General features: G+C 45.0%; 3 protein-coding genes across 17 annotated transcripts; all 3 read left to right on the plus strand.

Moving 5' to 3' along the window:
- Nucleotides 1-218: 218 nt before the first annotated feature.
- Nucleotides 219-8,752, plus strand: LOC124203973. 7 transcript variants are annotated; one of them, XM_046600912.1, is made up of 12 exons: nucleotides 219-820; nucleotides 903-1,845; nucleotides 1,911-2,450; nucleotides 2,533-2,700; nucleotides 2,954-3,109; nucleotides 3,180-3,759; nucleotides 3,831-4,006; nucleotides 4,084-4,275; nucleotides 4,342-4,824; nucleotides 4,885-5,187; nucleotides 5,271-6,910; nucleotides 6,982-8,752. In XM_046600912.1, exons 1-12 carry the CDS (start codon nucleotides 669-671, stop codon nucleotides 8,138-8,140), a joined length of 6,492 nt encoding a protein of 2,163 aa, XP_046456868.1. In that variant the 5' UTR covers nucleotides 219-668; the 3' UTR covers nucleotides 8,141-8,752. The 7 variants fall into 7 exon arrangements, with proteins under 7 accessions (XP_046456868.1, XP_046456862.1, XP_046456866.1 ...); XM_046600910.1 differs by having other exon boundaries at nucleotides 225-820; nucleotides 879-1,845; XM_046600911.1 differs by having other exon boundaries at nucleotides 225-820; nucleotides 879-1,845; nucleotides 2,536-2,700.
- A 229-nt stretch (nucleotides 8,753-8,981) lies between these two features.
- On the plus strand, nucleotides 8,982-18,298 carry LOC124203985 (protein tramtrack, beta isoform-like). 5 transcript variants are annotated; one of them, XR_006878697.1, is made up of 8 exons: nucleotides 8,982-9,167; nucleotides 9,241-9,426; nucleotides 9,493-9,658; nucleotides 9,716-10,077; nucleotides 10,144-10,222; nucleotides 10,296-10,394; nucleotides 11,042-11,538; nucleotides 11,607-11,678. XR_006878697.1 is itself a non-coding variant. In XM_046600954.1 (7 exons), exons 2-7 carry the CDS (start codon nucleotides 9,256-9,258, stop codon nucleotides 18,107-18,109), a joined length of 1,170 nt encoding a protein of 389 aa, XP_046456910.1. In that variant the 5' UTR covers nucleotides 8,982-9,167; nucleotides 9,241-9,255; the 3' UTR covers nucleotides 18,110-18,298. The 5 variants fall into 5 exon arrangements, 4 of the variants coding, with proteins under 4 accessions (XP_046456910.1, XP_046456912.1, XP_046456911.1 ...); XM_046600954.1 differs by lacking the exons at nucleotides 11,042-11,538; nucleotides 11,607-11,678 and adding an exon at nucleotides 17,817-18,298; XM_046600956.1 differs by lacking the exons at nucleotides 11,042-11,538; nucleotides 11,607-11,678 and adding an exon at nucleotides 17,383-17,690.
- On the plus strand, nucleotides 12,582-19,803 carry LOC124203983 (protein tramtrack, beta isoform-like). Of its 5 annotated transcripts, XM_046600949.1 has the most exons (9): nucleotides 12,583-12,799; nucleotides 12,865-13,050; nucleotides 13,115-13,280; nucleotides 13,337-13,701; nucleotides 13,766-13,844; nucleotides 13,918-14,016; nucleotides 19,012-19,081; nucleotides 19,167-19,269; nucleotides 19,666-19,803. In XM_046600949.1, exons 2-9 carry the CDS (start codon nucleotides 12,880-12,882, stop codon nucleotides 19,711-19,713), a joined length of 1,101 nt encoding a protein of 366 aa, XP_046456905.1. In that variant the 5' UTR covers nucleotides 12,583-12,799; nucleotides 12,865-12,879; the 3' UTR covers nucleotides 19,714-19,803. The 5 variants fall into 5 exon arrangements, with proteins under 5 accessions (XP_046456900.1, XP_046456901.1, XP_046456905.1 ...); XM_046600944.1 differs by lacking the exons at nucleotides 19,012-19,081; nucleotides 19,167-19,269; nucleotides 19,666-19,803 and adding an exon at nucleotides 16,811-17,263 and having other exon boundaries at nucleotides 12,582-12,799; XM_046600945.1 differs by lacking the exons at nucleotides 19,012-19,081; nucleotides 19,167-19,269; nucleotides 19,666-19,803 and adding an exon at nucleotides 14,898-15,308 and having other exon boundaries at nucleotides 12,582-12,799.
- Nucleotides 19,804-20,147: the final 344 nt, after the last annotated feature.

The raw sequence follows: 20,147 nt of genomic DNA on the forward strand, positions 1-20,147 counted from the left end.
TTGTTTGAAGTTGAAAGTAAATGTTTATGTAACCGTGATGACCTTTCATCCGGATCTGTCTCCTAATGCCCCTATCCTATCTGAGTACTCGGTACACTCTGAAGGAACAGAAAACGTAAACAATTAAAGGGAATTCTTCGCATTTCGCCTGTCAGTTGTTTTCTGTTAGTACATGAAACATCCGTTAGTATGAATCGTCGCATAGTCGCTGGCCTTTTTCTTTGGTCGTTTTCCCCGCTAGAGCGATCATTCGGACGCCATTTTCAGGGGAGGGGAAAAATCACATTCTGGAAAAGAAGTCCGTCAAAGAGACTTGTTAAGCAGTGTTTCACCCTATATACATTCGCAAAGCGACCAGTGTTAAATAAGTTTTGCGTTCATGAAGGTCAGAATCCGTTCCAGCGTGTACGCCAAGGCAGATTGCCTGAACTTATGGTTGAACAATAACTTCAAAATTTGAGCAAGAGGGGCCCCACTTCAGCTCAGGCACCTGTGCCACTGCTATGGCACCAGTAGTGAACGCTCCCAATTCTGATAATTAAATAGAATTGGTCGTTTGAAACCCCGTCCTACCACTATCTGCATAAAAGTGCTGTGAAGTTTCTGGCAAGATGTCAAAGTGATTCCAGTTGGTTGCCGGAAACCCCCATTAATCAGCTGGAATCTTGATGGAGACGGTAAGATCTCTCCCACTGCCATCTCACAGCCCTGCAGCTAGCAGTCCACGAGTCAACACAATGCCATCCAGTTATGGACAGACTCCAACCAGGCTGCCCTCTCAATCTACTTCGGGACCATTACCGATTGCTCACATTGGAAGGTATCAAATCTAGGTTAAATTGAAAACACGAGGAACCGGAGAGATGATGCCATTGTAGTTCTGATTCCTTTTCTTCTTGTAGACCTCCTGTTCGACCTATGCTGGATGGATCACCATACAAAATGAGGTCCATGCCTGTGGCAGCTGGAGTCAACAGTGGCTTGAGTCTGGTGCCATCAGCTCATTTATTGCAAACGAGTCACGTAGGTCCGGCTACCGAACCTGTTACGCCTCCTCCACCTCAGGTCTCCCACTCGAACTTGTCGCAGGTGGCCCGTGCACATCCGTACGCTGCCGCTCTCCCTGCGGCTCCATTGCCTCCAAACAGCAGCGCCATGGAACGTTATTCTTCTGGCCAGTCATCGATGCCTTCATCATCGGGGATTTATTCCAGTTCGCCCACTTATAGTAGGGCCGAGCCCGCTGTTTTCCCTTTGCGATCGCCACCCGATCGTTCTGGGGAATTCCGTAGACGTCTTACCCTTTTGCCATACTCCGGACTGTCACCCATGGACTATGGCGGAGGTCCACCTGGGCTGAGTGGCCCTGGACCAGGAGGTGGAGGCAACAGCGGCGTTGGTGTTGTTAGTGGTGCTGCTTTAGGGGGTAGTAGCGGAGGAAACAGTGGAAGACATCATACCCTGACTGGACACCCTTCTCAGATGGCATATTCAACAGCTCCGATGGAATCCTATCGTGAACCGTTGATGTTGCCCATTGCCCCCGCCGTGGCTAGCGCGAACGAATCTGCGCACAAAAAGTTGCGCATCAGTGATGGCGAGCCACTGTTAATGAAAGCCACTTTGGCCCAGCCGTTGCGAATCGACACGCGGCCCGTTTCGGCTTTGGCGCCTTTGAATACAGGCCCTCAGATTGTACCCGTGCATCGCGAGTCACAACCAGCCTACATCCCACAGGTAGAAGCCATCAGCCCAACTCTTCCTGGTGATGGCGAGGACCCGCTCAAAAGGGACGATTCACCTTTGCGTTCCACGAAAGATGAACTTTTAAAGCAAATCACAAAGGTAATCAATGAATCTACTGAAGAATGATGGAATTTTGGCACAATGTTTCTTTTCTTTCTGCATAGGTGGATGGTGAAATAGCAAAGGTGGAAAATAACATAACCAAATTGAAAAAGAAGCAACAAGATCTAGAAGAGGCCGCCAAGAAGCCTCCGCCGGAGCATGGTGAATTAAGAACACAAGGAACAGGACCCAAGAACCAAAGCGTCGCTCAGCTTATCTACGCTGAGAACCGTCGGAAAGCGGGCGAGGCGCACAAGATGCTTGCGTCGTTGGGTCCAGCAATAGACCTTCCTCTCTACCACCAGCCGTCCGACACAGCCGTGTACTTACGCAATCGGACGCAGTTTCAGGCTTTTCGGCCGAGGTTGTTGAAGTTTTTACGGCGTCGCCAAAAAGAGAAAGAGGGTCGCCACCGCTATCTGATGAAGACTTACAACAAATGGATGAACGAGTGGGGCAAGCGAGTTAGCGACCTTGAGAAGGCCAACAACGTCCTTTCCGTTGTAGCCACCGGGGCAACTGTTGCTGCAACGACGACTGTTGCAATTACCTCGGCTGGCAGCAGCACATCAACTGCTGCTCCTACTGCATCCGGCGTTACGGTAATGTTGTTCATAAAAAAGTTGTTTCTTTCGAGATGATCGAAATTGACATTTTCCCTCGTTGATTTCCTCTCAATTAAAGCAGCCAAACTCGGTCTTTGGACGGAAGAAGGAGCGAGAGTTTTATGAGAAGGTATTCCCAGAGTTGCGTAAACAAAGGGAAGATCGGGAAAGGTTCAGCCGAGTGGGATCGCGAATTAAATCGGACGCAGATCTGGAGGAGATAATGGATGGCCTTCAAGAACAAGAGGTAACACACAAAGTTCCAGTCACCATTTTGTGCCCGTCTGGCATAACTTGAGAGGGGTGTAGGTTAGATGGATGTTCATAGATTTCGACCTTTGGATATTTACATTCTCGATTTCAAACATTGGTCAGTGAGACCGAAGTGATCTTTTATCTTATCCATTCTGTGTTGCTACTGGAATGTGATCTCACTAATTTATTGACTTTTACTCGTGTTGCTTGACGATGCTGATGACTTTATCTCTTTGTTGGTTTAGAACGAAGATAAAAAGATGCGGTCATTAGCTGTGGTACCACCGGTATTACTAGACTCTCGGGAACGACGGTTGTGCTTTGATAATCGTAATGGCTTGGTTGAGGATCCCATGGCTGAATACCGCGAACGTCCGTTACTGAACGTTTGGACTGAACAGGTTTGTCTTATCTTGGCCTTCTGTCCCGCTTCGTTTAAAGCTAATTACCACGTTTTATTTTTTACTTTAGGAAAAAGAGATTTTCAAGGAAAAGTACCTGCTGCATCCAAAGAATTTTGGATCAACTGCCTCGTACCTTGAGCGCAAATCAGTGGCAGATTGCGTCCAATTCTATTATCTCTCTAAGAAGACAATCAACTACAAGCAGCTGCTTCGTAAAACGAAGATGAAGAGAAATACGAGAGCGATGCAAAAACCAAATGCTGCTGCCGCCGCCGCTGCAGCGGCGGCTGCGGCTGCTGCGGCCGCTGCTGCTGCTGCCGCTCAGAATCAAAGTCAATCGATAAACGATGCGCCCGGTACTGGAGTAACGACACGCCTTCAACGAGAGCAGCTGATGCGCCAGGAAGCCATCACTACGACCTCTAGTTTTAGCCAATCGACTGCCACAACCACCTCCGCTACGTCGGCGTTGAATAGCAGCAGTACGACGACAACGACCACCTCTTCATCTTCCGTAACTGAAACGACAATTGTTTCTGCTGCTCCCTCGATAGCAAATTCCAGTACCCCCGCACAGCCTGAACCTACTCCGACTGCCACATCCGAATCGGCTTCTTACAACAACAAAAGCCCCAAAGGAGAAAACAGTATGGACACAGTCAATTAAAAATCTTTGTAATATTTATATTGTATTCATTTATTTATGTTCGCTTTTAAGGCTGTGACAGTACTGAGGACGATGACGATGAAGAAGATGAGGAAAACGGATTAACTTCTGCCAGCGCTTTCGGCACCGGCGGCCCTCATCCCTGTGTTGTGTGCAAAGCTGTTTTGGAGCACCACGGCCAGAGTAGACCCTTGCCTAAACATCAAGCTTCCCAATATGGATTAGCGGTAAGAAAAAAAATAAAGGAGCTTGTCGACTTCTTCCAGAGCATCGCATTAATCCGGCTGTTTGTTATTTCATGTAGGAAGTTGATGTCAATGCCGAGGCACGAGTTTGTAGCGCTTGTCGTTGTCGTGTTGTGAGAAGACGCATCGTCCAATGTCCTCTACCCACATGCCCGACTGCGAAAAGGCGAGTGAAGCGTTTGCGTCCATTACCAAACAAATGGAACGAAATCCCGGCCGATATCCGAACTGCGTTGGAGAATGAATTTCAGGTATGGTCGATTGCGTTTTTTTTTTTTTACGATCGCGGTTAGTTCATTTTTACAACTTTTCCCCAGATCGGACAAGACATGCCCAAATGCTGTTCGACTTGTTGCAATCGCATCAGCCGCAAATTAGCTGCGCTTACTGGGCAAGCGCCCACCGGTCAAACCGAAGGCTCGAGTATTGCATCTGAATCGGTTCAAGACGAAACGAATGCGCCGAGAACAGAGGAAAGCAGCGTAACATCGGGTCCACCAGCGGGGAATTCTGTCGTTGTCGATGTCAAGCCCGAAATAGCTCCAAATAGAGAAGAAGGTCCAGTGGTGGAGGAGAAAACGGTTCGCCAGGAACCGCAGATTTTGCCTCCTCATCCGCTGACGATGGTGGAGCCGCGTCCTGTGGCCAGAATCATTCAACCTGTTGGTGCAGACAACTCAGAAACGGACAGTGCCGATGAAATGGGGGCCAGTCAGAATGCGGCAGCCGAAGCTCAAGCCAACAACAACAACATCAACCCGCATGCCAATGTCAGTCGCAGTAACGGCAATATTGGACAGGTATTGATCGATGTTATTCTGCCATCGAAAAGACAAGTCCCGAGAATATCTTTGTTACAGGAGGCCTTGACCGTGCGAGATTTAGTGTCTAATGTCATTGAGAGTCACTTGAAACGATCTGATCTTCAGCACATGTCTGCTCCGCTCGGCGTTGGCTCCCCCGTTTACCCGCCGGGACCGTCGGAATCGCCGACCATCACGTCCATTCTGAAAGATTCTCAGCGTAATTACGCAGTTGGTCGAAGTAGTGCGCCGTTGACGATCGTCACCAATACGGCGCCCACTCAGTCGCCACGTTTGATGATGTCGCAACCTCACGATATGAAGCAGCAAACGATCCTCGTTATCGATCAGCCTCAAACTGTACGTTTTCTTTGTTTGTTTTTGTTGTAACGTGGAACGTGTTGTAACTTTTTTGTTTGTTTTTTGTTTGGGGAATTTTGCAGTCTCATTCAGCCCGAAGGTCATCTCCGTACCCACCTCCTGCCGTTATGGGACAGATGTCACATCCGGGAAAAGCCCCTCTTGGTCCCAATGACGAGTACAGTGCCAGTCTCCCACGCGAAGGTTTGGCATTCCACCAAGTTCAGCAGACGATGCGTGACTTTGAGCGTGAGCGAGCGCGGATGAACCGTGACGTTGAGGGTCAAACTCTTGACTTGTCGATGCCCAAAAAGCGTGATAATAAGGATTCACTAATGCCGCCGAATCCATCGGCGCAAGGGCCGTCTTACGGTCTTAGTGTGTCGCCTTATGCTCCCCCTCCACCAGCTCACTCGAAGACGAGCAAAGAACAACAACAGCAGCAGCAGCAGCAGCAACAACAACAACAACAACAACAACAGCAGCATTATCGGGGCCCTCCTGGTTCGGCAGGTATCGACCCAATGGCTGGATATTCGGCTGGCATGAGAGCTCCAGCTCCTTACCCACCCAGATCGACTCCACCCGCTCCCAATTCTTCAAGACCACCAGCTGGCTCAATTATGCAGGGCACTCCGCTCTCTATCTCGTCGCCGTCTACAAATTCCTTACCAGTGCAGCTGCAAATACCGAGAACGGATGGGTTGATACGCCCTACCGTCCAAGGTCGTGAATCATTGACGGGTTCCATTACACAGGGTACGCCCATTACTGTGAAAGATCTGGAGACGAGATCGGGTTTGCCACAAAGTGGGTCCCATTCTTCTCATCCTGCTTATGAAGCCTATTACCGAGGTATGCCAACGCCTCAACAACAGCAGCAGCAGCAACAACAGCAACAACAACAACAGCAGCAACAACATCAGCAGCAGCAGCAACAACAACAGCAGCAGCAACAACAAGCCGGTCCACCCCGACTTCCGTATCAACCCGACCCACAGTCATATTCCAGACAGATGATCCTCAGCAATGATTATCTGTTATCGCAACAAATGGCAGATCGAAATCGCGGTGGAAGGGATCGAGAACTACTCGGAGGATCTTTACAACCTCAAATGCCCGTCACCTCGAGACCAAACGATCGACAACCTCCGCCTCCCCCTTCTCACCCAGCGTATCAACACAGACCTCCGTCGCCCATGTATGTGCAAAAACTTCCTTCCTACGTCATGGATCAACACCATGGCTACCCTTCGCATTCGAGTGGTGGTGGACTCCCTCCTCCACTCCAACAACACCAGCCCCCACCGCAGCACCAACAGCCGCCTCAACCCCAACAGCAGAGGCAAGGAGTCATCCAGCGAAATTCGTCCGTGCCTTCAGCGCGCCAACCTGATCCACGACCGTCCCCGCCCGCTCCCAACCCGTTACAGCAACAAAATAATCAAGGGCGGACATCTTCGCCGGGTGGACTCCTTAATCTGGGACCTGGAGGAGGAGGTCTCCATTCCAGCAGCCGACCCAATTCGATTGTCGGTGGTGCTCCTCCCGTTTCCATTTCTCCAAGGGGCGACTCGATTTACGTGCACGACGCATTCGCTTCGCTGGTCAACGCTGCCGCCGCTCAGCCGAGTCTTCCTGTTCCGGATCGTGATCGAAGGGATCGTGAAAGAGAGAAGGAAAGAGATCCAAGAGGTCATCTGCAGTCTTTGCCCGTTTCCAGGTAAATTAACGCAAACATTAATTTTGATGAAGTAGGATGTCATGTAACATGTTTTCTGCTTTGATTAAAAGGTCAATGCATCCGGATAGAAGAGAAGAAGCAATGGAGCGAACCATGGCGTACCAACGGGAGTCGCCTAAAATTGCCAGCGGCCCTCCAGGACAATCCAGTGCTGGCGGTGCGCCCGGTGGTGGTGACTCTACGCTAACGGCCGCCTCTCTCATCGACGCCATAATCACCCATCAAATCAATCAGTCTTCGAATCCTAACGATATGGTTGTCACCAATTCCAAAACCAGCAACGACAGCTTCTACAATCGGTTTAGGAGGAATGCTAGTCCTGTCGATACACGTGGAACGAGTTTAGATCATCCCCGTGCTGGACACAAGGAACAACAGCGCCATGAAGACGCACCTCCGCCATCATCCGGCATTCCGCCGCAACAACGGCCTCCTTCGTCGTCTCCTTCATTGCCCCCGCCACCGCAAGGATCCTCAAGCAAAGCTGCTTTTACATTAGGAGAACATATTGAATCCATCATTGCCAAGGATTTCCATCAAGGATCTGGAGGAGGAGGAATGCCCATGCCCGGCGAGCAAGATTGGGGACCAGAATGGCAACGGCGTCAGGCTGAGTTTTCGAAATCCCGTATGGCAGCTCCCGAGTCCTTGATGAACGATTACGTCAAGAGCCGTGCAGCCCTTGATTATGCTGCCAAATGTCGGGCTGGCGAAGGGCAACAGATGCAAGATTATGGTCTACTTCGAAGTAGTGGTGGCGGTGGAGGAGGGGGAGAACCTGATCCTCGTCAACCCGCCATCTCCCCCCTTGACTACGTCAAGAAAAAGATCGTCGAAGTGATGCGGACTTCTTCAGATGGTGGTATTCCAGCCGGAGGAGGAGGTGGTGGTGGAAGTTCCAATCACGAAATGGCGCCACCAAGTTCACCTGCTGGCCGACGTGGAATCAGTCCAGCTCCATCGCCCAACAAAAGACCACGCATGAACGAGGATGAAAGAGGTGGACCCTCTCCAGTTGTACCGCATTATATTTCAACACCTTATCCATCCATGGGTTATCCATATTCTATCCAGCCTAACGTCCCCATGAGCAGCAGCGCTCCAACTGCCGTCACCTCCGCATCGACCAGTTCGACTGGCAACCAAACAACAGGCCAGCCAGTTGTTTTGCTATCCTCTCAATATGAACCTCTCTCAGATGAAGATTGATGAAAACGTAACAAAAAAAAAATATATTTAAAAAAATTTGAAAAAAAAAACTTTAAAAAAAAAACTAAATAACAAAAACAAAAAAATCTAATAATAAGCACGCTCTTCTTCTTTCCACTGAGCTTTGTAATTGGCTCTTTTGACGGCCAATACAAGGAACTGGATGCTGAACAACGGATCGCTTTGTTTCAGGTACTCAAATGAGTTGTTTCAATCCAGCAACTGAATTCTAAAACAAAGCTACACCCCTCCCCCATCATCATCCAACATCGTCTCTACTCCTTTGCCTGTTAACTTTATGTGGTTCGTTCATCATCATGTTGTCTTTGAATTGGCTGATTCTTTCTCGAATCATCCGCAACCTTTCCGATAAGGTGTTGACTCGTTTTTTTTTTGGTTTCTACTTGCCCATATTTTTTTTTGGTATGTATGTGTGTTTTTGAATGACTTTTGAAAGTCTGTATGTGTGTGCATGCGTGTACCGCAAAGCGTTTTGTCATTGATAACTGGAAGAAAAAGGAATCTTGGATGTACATTATGTGTGTATATTCTGTTGGATTTGGGACACAGGAGTGAATCGGTTCCAATACATGACCGACATTTTTTACGTGATTTCTTCTATATATTTTTTAAATTGTCAAACAAAGGTCAATTGGTTATTCATGTATTCAAATTTATAGTTGAATTGAATCGGTACGAGAAATCTTAAAATTTCGTCATGAAAACAAACAAATGAAGCGTGCGCAATAGGAGCGGCAAAATGTTTCGAACTTGTTCGAACTGCGTTGATCGAAAGATAGGTAGCGTTGCTGAGCTCAGCCTAGTCGGCGTCGGCCATATTTGAAAGAATCGAGAAGCAGTTACGTGTCTCGTATTTCCCGTTTCTGGAATATTTAATTGAAAGATTGATCTTGTCTATTTTCTGGAATCGTCGGCTTTTATTTGCTTCACTGGTTAATTTGTCGAAAGAAGGTGTTTGACTTGTCCGTTTGTTTCACTGTTCAAACCAGACAAAGGAAAAGATTTAGTATGGCTTCTGAATTTCATATACCAATTCAATGCAAATTCATTCTTTTTATCTTGTTTTTCTACAAAAATAGGTCTCAATTCCAGCAATGGATGCCGAAGAATTCTGTGTGCGGTGGAATAACCATCACCATGTTTTAGTTAGTGTCCTTGACAAATTATTGGAGAAGGAATCTATGTGTGATGTGACTCTTTCCGCTGACCATCAATTTGTTAGAGTTCACCGACTAGTATTGTGTGCTTGCAGCAACTACTTTGAGGTTAGCTAATTACTATTTTTTTAGATTATGGTAATTTGTATTCAAATGCTTTTATTTATTTTCCAGGAAATGCTGAGCAAGCAAGTCGACAAACAGGCATTCATATTCTTAAAAGATGTCAGTTTCCCAAATCTCAGGGCACTGGTTGATTACATGTATAAAGGAGAAGTAAATGTTGCCCAGGAACAACTTGTTAGTTTTTTGCAAACAGCTGAAGCCCTTGATATCAAAGGTGAGTTATTTTTTAACATTGATCCTACCACATAGATCCAATTTTGCGCTCTTGCAGGATTGGCATACAAAGAAGGTGACCAGTCTAAATTCAAATCTGGTCAAAATGCAAGGACTAATGCTGCCAAGAGAACATTAAGTGAATCAACATCAACTCCGTCAGTTGTATCGACTCCCAGCAATTCTCAACGACCCGAAAATGACAACATTTCACACACTCCTTCTCAGAACCAATCATCCTCTAGACCAAAACCGCCTCCTCCCATGAAAGCTCATGTGGTACCATCGGAATCTCCTACACATCCAGCGAACACAGACTTAGATGACCACTTTGTTGTAGTCGATACGAAAATGGAATCGGAATTAGAATCTGACCACATAGAAGACCAAATAGATAATAACGGACCAGAATCATCACGGGTATGTGTTAAAAGAGTGGCTGAACTTTTCTTAATAATGTTAATTTTTAATTTTTAAAAATCCCAGGACTGTGACGACGACTGGAGCACATCTGACAACGGCATGATATCCATTGTACCCAACTCGACCCGCGATATTACCTTTGGTAATATATAAACTCCCAGTCATAGTTTATAACACACCCGTATTTTTAAAAATGTATTTTTTTTTATTCCAAGGCCCCTCTACATCAGACACGCGAATGGGAGACAATGTTGCCGGACCCTCAGGAACACAACCCAAGGCTAACAATTCATCTAGCGGCGCAGCATCTCGAGGTAGGCATTCCTCTTCAATATTAGTCCTCTACTTAGTGCTAGATTCTCTCTCGTACCGTAGTCTGCTCTCTTTTTGATCCGCCTTCCTTCAGCCCCTTAGAAAACAGAAAGACCGCCTTGGTGTCGTTGTTCACGACATTCACGTGGATGAACTTGCATTAGTGTCCCGAATCAGGTTTTTTTTTTTTAAATTCCTTCAGTCTTGCAACATATCCCTTATTAATAAAACTTTAAGATGGTTTTTTTTTTTAAATTTCAATCATTGAACTTTAAGTTTAAAAATAGGAAAATATTAGTTGAGCAAACTAAACGTAAATGCAAATAACTTGTAAGGATATCAAACTGTGAATGAAAAATCCCACAGGATTGCAGTTGCGAAAGGGAAGTGTTGATACGAGGTTATTCGACACGAGGTGATTTAAAAGGGTGCCACATACACACCGTTTCTGTCTGATTGTTTTTACCCCACCAAAAAAAAACACGAAAGAACATTGCTCCATCAACAACCTTATTTAAACGGTTTTTTCAAAACCTGTAAAAAATGTCAGAAAACGTTGTTGGCATACCGTTTAGTAACGGAATGCTGATTAGTGGGGCTGACGCCCATACCATGAACTAATTATTCATTTTATAAAAAAAAAATGCAGAACTAAGAGCGAAAAGAAATGAAGAAACACTGGGAGCGAGGGAATTGAGATTGCGTGCTGTTAGGGAACGTTACGCCGCAAGGAAACGTAATAAAACCCAAGAAGAAAATATCCTATATCGGGCTGAACAGGCTAAACGACAACGTAAAGCACGTCAACAGGAAACGCCCGAAAAGAGAGAAGAAAGACGCAGAAAAAATAGAGAATACTATCAGATTCGACGTGCAGCAGAAGAAGCCGAAGCTGATCTTGCGAGAAGACGCGTAGAAGAAATGCATCAAGGAATTCGTCTTACTGAAGAAAAACAGGAGGTGGCGGGATTAATCGTATTTCTGGCCTCTACATCAGACACGCGAATGGGAGACAATATTGCCGGACCCTCAGGAACACAACCCTAGGCTAACAATTCATCTAGCGTCGCTGCATCTCGAGGTAGGCATTCCTCTTCAATATTAGTTCTCTACTTAGTGTTGTTATTAGTCTTTGCCCGTTTCCAGGTAAATTAACGCAAACATTAATTGATGAAGTAGTATGTCATGTAACATGTTTTCTGCTTTGACTAAAGGGGAATGCATCCGGACAGAAGAGAAGAAGCAATGGAGCGAACCATGGCATACCAACGGGAGGCGCCTAAAATTGCCAGCGGCCCTTCCCTCCCCGATCAGGACAATCCAGTGCCGGCGGTGCGCTCGGTGGTGACTCTACGCTAACGGCCGCCTCTCTCATCGACGCCATAATCACCCATTGAATCAATCAGTCTTCGAATCCTAACGATATGGTTGACACCAATTCCAAAACCAGCAACGACAGCTTCTACAATCGGTTTAGGAGGAACGCTAGTCCTGTCGATACACGTGGAACGAGTTTTGATCATCCCCTTGCTGGACACAAGGGACAACAGCGCCATGAAGACGCACTTCCGCCGCAAAAACGGCCTCCTTCGTCGTCTCCTTCAGTTTCAATCTAGCAGCTGAATTCTAAAACAAAGATACACCCCTCCCCCATCATCATCCAACATCGTCTCTACTCCTTTGCCTGTTAACTTTATGTGGTTCGTTTATCATCATGTTGTCTTTGAATTGGCTGATTCTTTCTCGAATCATCCGCAACCTTTCCGATAAGGTGTTGACTCGTTTTTTTTTGTTTCTACTTGCCCATATTTTTTTTTTGTATGTATGTGTGTTTTTGAATGACTTTTGAAAGTCTGTATGTGTGTGCATGCGTGTACCGCAAAGCGTTTTGTCATTGATAACTGGAAGAAAAAGGAATCTTGGATGTACATTATGTGTGTATATTCTGTTGGATTTGGGACACAGGAGTGAATCGGTTCCAATACATGACCGACATTTTTTACGTGATTTCTTCTATATTTCTTTTAAATTGTCAAACAAATATTAATTGGTTATTCATACGTATTCAAATTTATCTAGTTCAATCGGTACGAGAAATCTTAAATTTCGGCATGAAAACAAACAAACCAAGCGTGCGCAGGAACGGCAAAATGTTTCGAACTGCGTTGATCGAAAGGTAGGTAGCGTTGCTGAGCTCAGCCTAGTCGGCCATATTGGAAAGAATAGCGAAGAGCAGTTTACGTATCTCGTTTTTCCCGTTAGTTTTGTTTCTGGAATATTTAATTGAAAGATTGATCTTGTCTTTTTCTGGAATCGTCAGCTTTGTTTACTTCACTGGTTAATTTGTCGAAAGAAGGGGTTTGACTTGTCCGTTTGTTTCACTGTTCAAACCAGACAAAGGAAAAAGGTTTAGCATGGCTTCTGAATTTCATACAACTTCATTATTTTTATCGTGCTTTTCTACATAAATAGGTCTAATTTCCAGCCATGGATGCAGAAGAATTCTGTTTGCGGTGGAATAACCATCACCATGTTTTAGTTAGTGTTCTTGACAAATTATTGGAGAAGGAATCTATGTGTGATGTGACTCTTGCCGCTGACCATCAATTTGTTAGAGTTCACCGACTAGTATTGTGTGCTTGCAGCAACTACTTTGAGGTAAGCTAAATATTATTTTCGTAGATGCTGATGGCAATTTTTTATGCTTTTATTTTCTTTCCAGGAAATGCTGAGCAAGCAAGTCGACAAACAGGCATTCATATTCTTAAAAGATGTCAGTTTTCCAGATCTCAGAGCACTTGTAGATTACATGTATAAAGGAGAAGTAAATGTTGCTCAGGAACAACTTGCTAGTTTTTTGCAAACAGCTGAAGCCCTTGATATCAAAGGTGAGTTATTTATTAACATTTATCCTACCACATAGATCCAATTTTGTGCTCTTAAGGATTGGCATACAAAGAAGGTGACCAGTCTAAATTCAAATCTGGTCAAAATGCAAGGACTAATGCTGCCAAAAGAACACTAAGTGAATCAACATCAACTCCGTCAGTTGTATCCACTCCCAGCAATTCTCAACGACCCGAAAATGACAACATTTCACACACTCCTTCTCAGAACCAATCATCCTCTAGACCAAAACCGCCTCCTCCCAAGAAAGCTCATGTGGTACCATCGGAATCTCCTACACATCCAGCGAACACAGACTCAGATGACCACTTTGTTGTAGTCGATACGAAAATGGAATCGGAATTAGACTCTGACCACATGGAAGACCAACTAGATAATAACGGACCAGAATGGGCATCACGGGTATGTGTTAAAGAGTGGCAGAACTTTTCTTATTAATGTTAATTTCAATTTTAAAAAATCCCAGGACTGTGACGACGACTGGAGCACATCTGACAACGGCATGATATCCATTGTACCCAACTCGACCCGCGATATTACCTTTGGTAATATATAAACTCCCAGTCATAGTTTATAACACACCCGTATTTTTAAAAATGTATTTTTTTTTATTCCAAGGCCCCTCTACATCAGACACGCGAATGGGAGACAATGTTGCCGGACCCTCAGGAACACAACCCAAGGCTAACAATTCATCTAGCGGCGCAGCATCTCGAGGTAGGCATTCCTCTTCAATATTAGTCCTCTACTTAGTGCTAGATTCTCTCTCGTACCGTAGTCTGCTCTCTTTTTGATCCGCCTTCCTTCAGCCCCTTTTGAAAAACGCTCTGGTGTCGTTGTTCACGACATTCACGTGGATGAACCTGCATTAGTGACCCGAATCAGGTTTCTTTTTCTTGTTTTAATTCCCTCAGTCGTGCAACATTACTTTTATAAGCAGACACGCTGAAGATGTCTAGTTTTTATTGAACCCGGAAGAGGAAGAAAGGGTAGATAGACAGAAATTAGGTTTCATAGCTAAAGAAAAAACCAAATATTCCGAACTTGACGGGTGACTTTCTCCGAATTAATGTATAGGTGACTTTTTGGACGTACCCGTGGACGACAGTCACGACACGAATCGAATGATTGCCCCGGCAGTCTCGGCAAGGGGTCCTGCAACCGTTTGTCCGCGATGTTCGGTCAGGTTCCTTCGGGTTAGTGCCCTGGTCGCCCACTTGCATTCGAACAAATGCGACTCGGTGACTATGTTTAAGTGTCCTTTAGCCTCGTGCACTTTCACCACACGCCACCAAGGAAATCTCAAACGACACTTTTTGAAGTGGCACCCTTTATGAATCAAATGCAAATTAAATTCACTCAACAATTCTTATTTTTGTCCCTCCATTACCTGTGCTGTTTCTCTTCAATAAACAGAACTCAGATTGATTTTTTGTAGACACAAAATCTGTCAAATCAAACGACCATGCGAAAATTGAATACAGGCAGCAACTCTTTTTGAAATTTTGACCAATTAATTTTGAGCAAAGTTATTTTGACTCTTTCTTTTTTCTCATTGGTCCCTTGTTTTTGTTTTTTTCTCCCAACTCTTCTGTTAGGGTACGACATGGACGATCAGTCTCTTGACGAACGCTTCGGTTGCCCGAATTGCCGGCGGAGTTATAAGCATAAGAAACATTTGTACCGCCACCTGCGCCAGGGATGCGATGAAATGACGTCGGAAGCGGCGGCGGCGGCGGCTGGCCAACGCGACGGCCTATCCAGTCATATTCCCATCTTCCGTTGCAGCTTGTGCTCGTATACCACGTACTTGAGGGCTTCTCTGTTTCAGCACACGCAAATCGAACACGAACAAACGGTTATTCCTCCCTCTCTGCGCGCCAGTTCTATCCACTTTCTTTTGAATTCCTCTGCGACGCAAAACGTTCCAGTTGTAGATAAAAATACGTCCCGATTGTAGATGATTAGAATAAGAAGAAATCCAGTTCGAAATAAAAATGTGTTAAAATGTAAGAAAAAACAAGAAATTGATTTCGATTATTTTCTGACTACTACCGCGAGTACTTGGGAAATCATTAAATCTGATTTCTCTGTTTGTTTATTTTTTTATTTTTATTTTTTTTCTCTTTAATTTCACTCGGTTGCTGCTGGCAGGCGTCGCTGAGGACGTGCTCCAAGGTCGCCATGCTTGCCCCAATTGCCATCGGACTTATAAGCTTAGAAGACTCGTGTTCCGTCACCTGCGCAAGGGCTGCGATTTAGCGACAACGGAAACGATGGCCAATTACCACGGATACAAAACTCCGCTTCCCGCATTCCGTTGCAATTTCTGCCCTTTCATTACGTTCATTAGGGAATTCCTAAAAACACACAATCAAAAAGAACACGGCGGCGATTGCCAACCGAGTTTGAAACGCGCTTGAATCGCTTGTTCTTGTATTCGTTTATTTTAAAAAAAAAAGTATCGATGTGAAATCCTGCCGATGAGATTCTGGATCTTTTTGATTTTTGTTTTCGCTCGTGAATGATTTGAAATTTCTTTTTTTCTTTTCGAATTTGGTTCAAAGTCTCATGGGTGTCCATTGTTGTTTTTTCTCAAATGTTCTGACCATCTAGGTGACGAGGTGGACGGTCAATCTCGCGTCGGTTGCCCCAATTGCCAACGGACCTATAAGTCCAACAAATTTTTGTACCGTCATCTGCGACAGGGTTGTGGCGAAATAGCGTCCGGCTACCGAGAAGACCTTCCGTGTCATCTGCCCGTCTACCGTTGCCATGTCTGTCCTTACATCACGTTCATTAAGGGATTCTTGCACAGACACTCTCAGACTGCGCACTAGACCGTTGAGACCTCAATTATCTAACCAGCGGCTGCCCCCCATCTTTGCTCTTTCTTTCTTGGTCCACTTTTGACTCACTACTCACTAGCAACTCTCTCCGGTTTCACCTAGAGAATCCATTTTTTTGAAATGCGACTAATACAAGTCCCCAGTTGAATGAATCGGTATTTTTGATTATACATTTATTATTTTATTTTATTATCAATCGTTCTCTCTTACGTTTCTGTCAAATCCTCGATGGACAGTAGGTGATCAAGATCAATCGAGGGTGTCTTGCCCGGCTTGCTGTCGGACTTGCAAGGATAGGCGAAATTTGTTAAACCATGTACGTTACAGCGCCAAGTGCTATCGACCGAAAATCTTGCAACTCCTCGGACTTAGGCCGAGAAACAACCTCGTCTGAACGAAAAATTGTAGGAGACGAAATCGAGTCGGAAAATCGGCTCCCAATCAATTTGATTTCCCCGTCATTCCGACGTTCTTCTCTGTGCACGCATTAGGCCACTTTGAAAAAAATTCGCTTTCTCTGGATTGTAATTTGTTTTTTCGGTTATTAGCTCAGAATGATAAAGATTGGGAAGTCTCTAGTTGAGTTACTTTGATTTGATGATCCTGTTTTTATCTGAATGGTTCTCTTTCTCCGTTTTTTGTCCCATCTTCTGAACCCACAGGTGATGACGGGAAGGACAATCGAGTCATTTGCCGGGTCTGCCATCGGACTTATAAGTCGTGGAAAAATTTGTTGCAACATTTGCGCCGGGACAACACGGGCTGCGCACAACCCAACCTCATCTCGCTCATCCAAGAAAATCGCAGAGTCTCGTATAGGGACTTTGCGCGAACCCTGGCCATCGAGGCCGACCCTGAAGCTCACCAACCCCTGATCAAATGCCCCAATTGCCATTTCAGTTACAAGTTTAAGAAGGATCTGTACCGCCACTTGCGCATGGGCTGCGACGCCATGACGACGGCGACGACCGTCGGCTCCCGCGACGGCCAGCTGTGCGACTTGCCCGTCTTCCGTTGCAATTTTTGCCCTTACGTCACTTTCGTCAAGTCGTCCGTGCGCAGACACGTTCAAAGCGCCCACAGCAATCGATCCCACAATGCGACTATTTAAAGAAATCCGCTTTTTTGTTTTTGTTTTCTATTTGATGTCCACTTTTTCCAACTTTCACAGAGAGGCCGATCCTAATTGATTTGATTCCTTATTTGTCTTTTGTCGCCCCATTGCCGCCGACAGGTGCCGAAGTGGACGAGCAAACTCGAGTTGTTTGCCCCAATTGCCATCGGACTTATAAGTACCGAAAACTCTTGTATCGCCACCTGCGACAAGGATGCGGAGAAATAGCTTCCGGTTACAGCCAAGACCAGCCATGCCCTCTGCCTGTCCACCGTTGTCCCTTGTGCCCTTACATCACATTCATAAGGGGATTTCTAAACCGACACGCCGTCACCGCTCACGGCCAAACCTCCATGCATCCGTCTTCTTCTTCCCATTTGTAGTCTCTCTCCAAATATTCAAATTAGCGGCTAGTAATTGCATATATCCTCAGATCAGGCCTTTGTATAAAGTTGAATCGAATTTTCATTGGTGAATTTTGTTTGTTTCTTCTTGTCATACTATGGTCCACAAAATACCTTTCAAACTCTCTCTCTATATTCTGGCTGATGCAGGTGACGAGTCGGGCGTCTATCTATCTGGGCGAGTCAGTTGCCCCGTCTGCCGTCGGAATTATAAGTGTAGGAAACATTTGTTGCAACATCTTCGCCGGAATTACCAGGGCTGTGCTCAGCCTCATCCCGGCTTGCTGGTCGGACAGATTTATTCGCACTTGCCCCACTTTCGTTGCTCTTTTCACTCGTGCTCGTACATCACTTTCGTCAAGAAGTTCCTCCACGAGCACGCCCTAGAAGCCCACGGCGTCGCCAGCGTCGTTGAAGGACCCGATTTGATGGATAGTCTGTGAACAAAAAATCTAATCTATCCCTCCCAAAAAATAACCCACTCATGATACTCGTATTTAAATGTTTGCTGTTTTATAACAGTTTCCCCCCTCTCCCCCCTTCGTCTTGTGCATTCCATTTGATTTGATTTTGATTGAGTTCCGTTTAGATGTGAAATATTGCGCATTGGAAATGTTTGACAGAAAGATTTGGAATAAAAAACAAATTGAACAAAAATCATCTGTTTGATTTCTGCTTCGAAATTCTGTTTCGGTTAATGAATGACGCCGTGTCTTTATGGATAGAAACGATCGAATCGGTTGTCCCAAATGCGATCGCAAGTCCTTACAAGAGTAAAAAGTGTTCGACTGCGGTAGCCCAGACATTCTGTGCTCCTACAAATCGTTTAGAAATTATTTACAGTATCTCAACAAAAGAATCATTCAAATCGTTTCACGACATGTCCAACGACGAGAAAAATTCCCTCTCGTGCCATTTTGTCCAGTTTTTCTTGAGATTTTATAAATCTGTAGTACATGGTGGAGTTTCTGTCCAAATAAAATTGTCTGATCTTTTGTCTACCCGCTAGTTAGCCTGAAAAAAAAAATGTTGTAGAGCTTCGGGTTTATATACTACAATATGCCGATCGTTGATATTCGTCGTTAATTGGATCGGAACTTTCGAAATGTTTGGTTTTCTTTTCTGGCAATCTTGTTAGCTTTTTTTTTACAGCCTAACGAATCGTTGTATGGGTCTACAATGAAACAAAAAGATTATTACAAAAGGACTCGCTCAAGACTAGTATATAGGGCCTCGAAATTCCCACATCAAATTGATCATTCTTTAATCGAAATTCACACCATTTGTGTAATGATTGCTGTTGTTTCATCATTTTCATTCCTGGATTGTTGGAATTTTTAACTAGGTGGAGCTCCATTCTCGATGTCCTGTCCGAATTGCTTCAAGTGTTACACTCACCCAAATTCTTACACCAGGCAATTAATTAAACATTCCTATGAATCTAACCCAAATCGCACTCGTGTAATCTATTTTTCCTTCAAAAAATACTAATTGAAAAAGGCACGTGAAAAACGAGTGCGTGGCAGTCGAACCGAGATTTGTGTGCACCGCTTGTGGATCCCGTTTCCGCCGTAAATCCTACCTCAAAGATCACTCCTGTTCGGTAAATATTCTGCATAGTATCTCTTATGTTTCTATCCCTATTAATTTTCTCCGCTTTTTTATTGCCTGTGTCTGGCTACTACTAACTACTGTACACCATCTGTCGCACGTTTCAAATGATTTTCTTTTTTCTTTCTTCAACGAAATAAGAAAATCTGATTGATGAGTCGTGACAGTCGGCCTTCTTAGAGACGGGATTTTCTAAGAGAAGACTCAAACACATTTCAGAGAGTCTCCCGGATATGTCTTGTATGCAACTTTCTCTTTGCTTCCATTTCTTATACGTGTACTCTATATAGCTGGCTGCATCTTTACGATCTGACATGAATCACATGAATCGGAAAATCCCATTCCAGCCCATTTTCTCTCTGATGATGTTGTTGTTGTTGTTTTCTAGGCAACCAAAGGCAACCGAGTCGCCTTCGTCTCAACCACCAACTCATAATCTCCCCCGTCTCCAATAAGAAGAAAGCCCCATAAGCTCTTTTGGGTGTGTGTGTGAACCACATAATTATTCTGTGTGTCCCTCCTGTTTCATACATGTACATACCACCTGCCCCAGCAATTGTTGGTTCCAACCGACGACGACTCAGATATGTACCTCATAACTTTAACGGATTGGCTCTCTTCTACAATTCGCTCGTTTCAAATTGTCTGGAATTGGCGACGTCCAAAAAAACAACCAAAAAGAGGCGGATCCTTTCATACACATCGCATATAGTCCGACAACCAAAAAATGCACCTACAAAAAGAATAACAAGCAGTCACTGAAGGGTTTTACAAGGTTGAACAACCCGCGTGAGTGAGTTGCTGCTACTTATATATCATACCGCGCCTTCGTGATTCGATTGAAGGAGCCTCTCTCCTATATGTTTATAA

This window comes from Daphnia pulex, chromosome 10, assembly GCF_021134715.1.
Source record: "Daphnia pulex isolate KAP4 chromosome 10, ASM2113471v1".
Classification (NCBI taxonomy): Eukaryota; Metazoa; Arthropoda; class Branchiopoda; order Diplostraca; family Daphniidae; genus Daphnia; species Daphnia pulex.

Excerpts from the sequence above, each read along its gene's own strand:
- LOC124203985 (XM_046600954.1), top strand. The coding sequence starts at position 9,256 with ATGGATGCCGAAGAATTCTGTGTGCGGTGGAATAACCATCACCATGTT. Across the intron at positions 9,659-9,715 it reads TGAAGCCCTTGATATCAAAG|GATTGGCATACAAAGAAGGT; the intron begins GTGAGTTATTTT and ends GCGCTCTTGCAG. Across the intron at positions 10,223-10,295 it reads GACCCGCGATATTACCTTTG|GCCCCTCTACATCAGACACG; the intron begins GTAATATATAAA and ends TTTTATTCCAAG.
- LOC124203983 (XM_046600944.1), top strand. The coding sequence starts at position 12,880 with ATGGATGCAGAAGAATTCTGTTTGCGGTGGAATAACCATCACCATGTT. Across the intron at positions 13,281-13,336 it reads TGAAGCCCTTGATATCAAAG|GATTGGCATACAAAGAAGGT; the intron begins GTGAGTTATTTA and ends TGTGCTCTTAAG. Across the intron at positions 14,017-16,810 it reads TAGCGGCGCAGCATCTCGAG|GTGATGACGGGAAGGACAAT; the intron begins GTAGGCATTCCT and ends CTGAACCCACAG.
- LOC124203973 (XM_046600905.1), top strand. The coding sequence starts at position 669 with ATGGAGACGGTAAGATCTCTCCCACTGCCATCTCACAGCCCTGCAGCT. Across the intron at positions 1,846-1,910 it reads TTTTAAAGCAAATCACAAAG|GTGGATGGTGAAATAGCAAA; the intron begins GTAATCAATGAA and ends CTTTCTGCATAG. Across the intron at positions 6,911-6,981 it reads CAGTCTTTGCCCGTTTCCAG|GTCAATGCATCCGGATAGAA; the intron begins GTAAATTAACGC and ends TTTGATTAAAAG.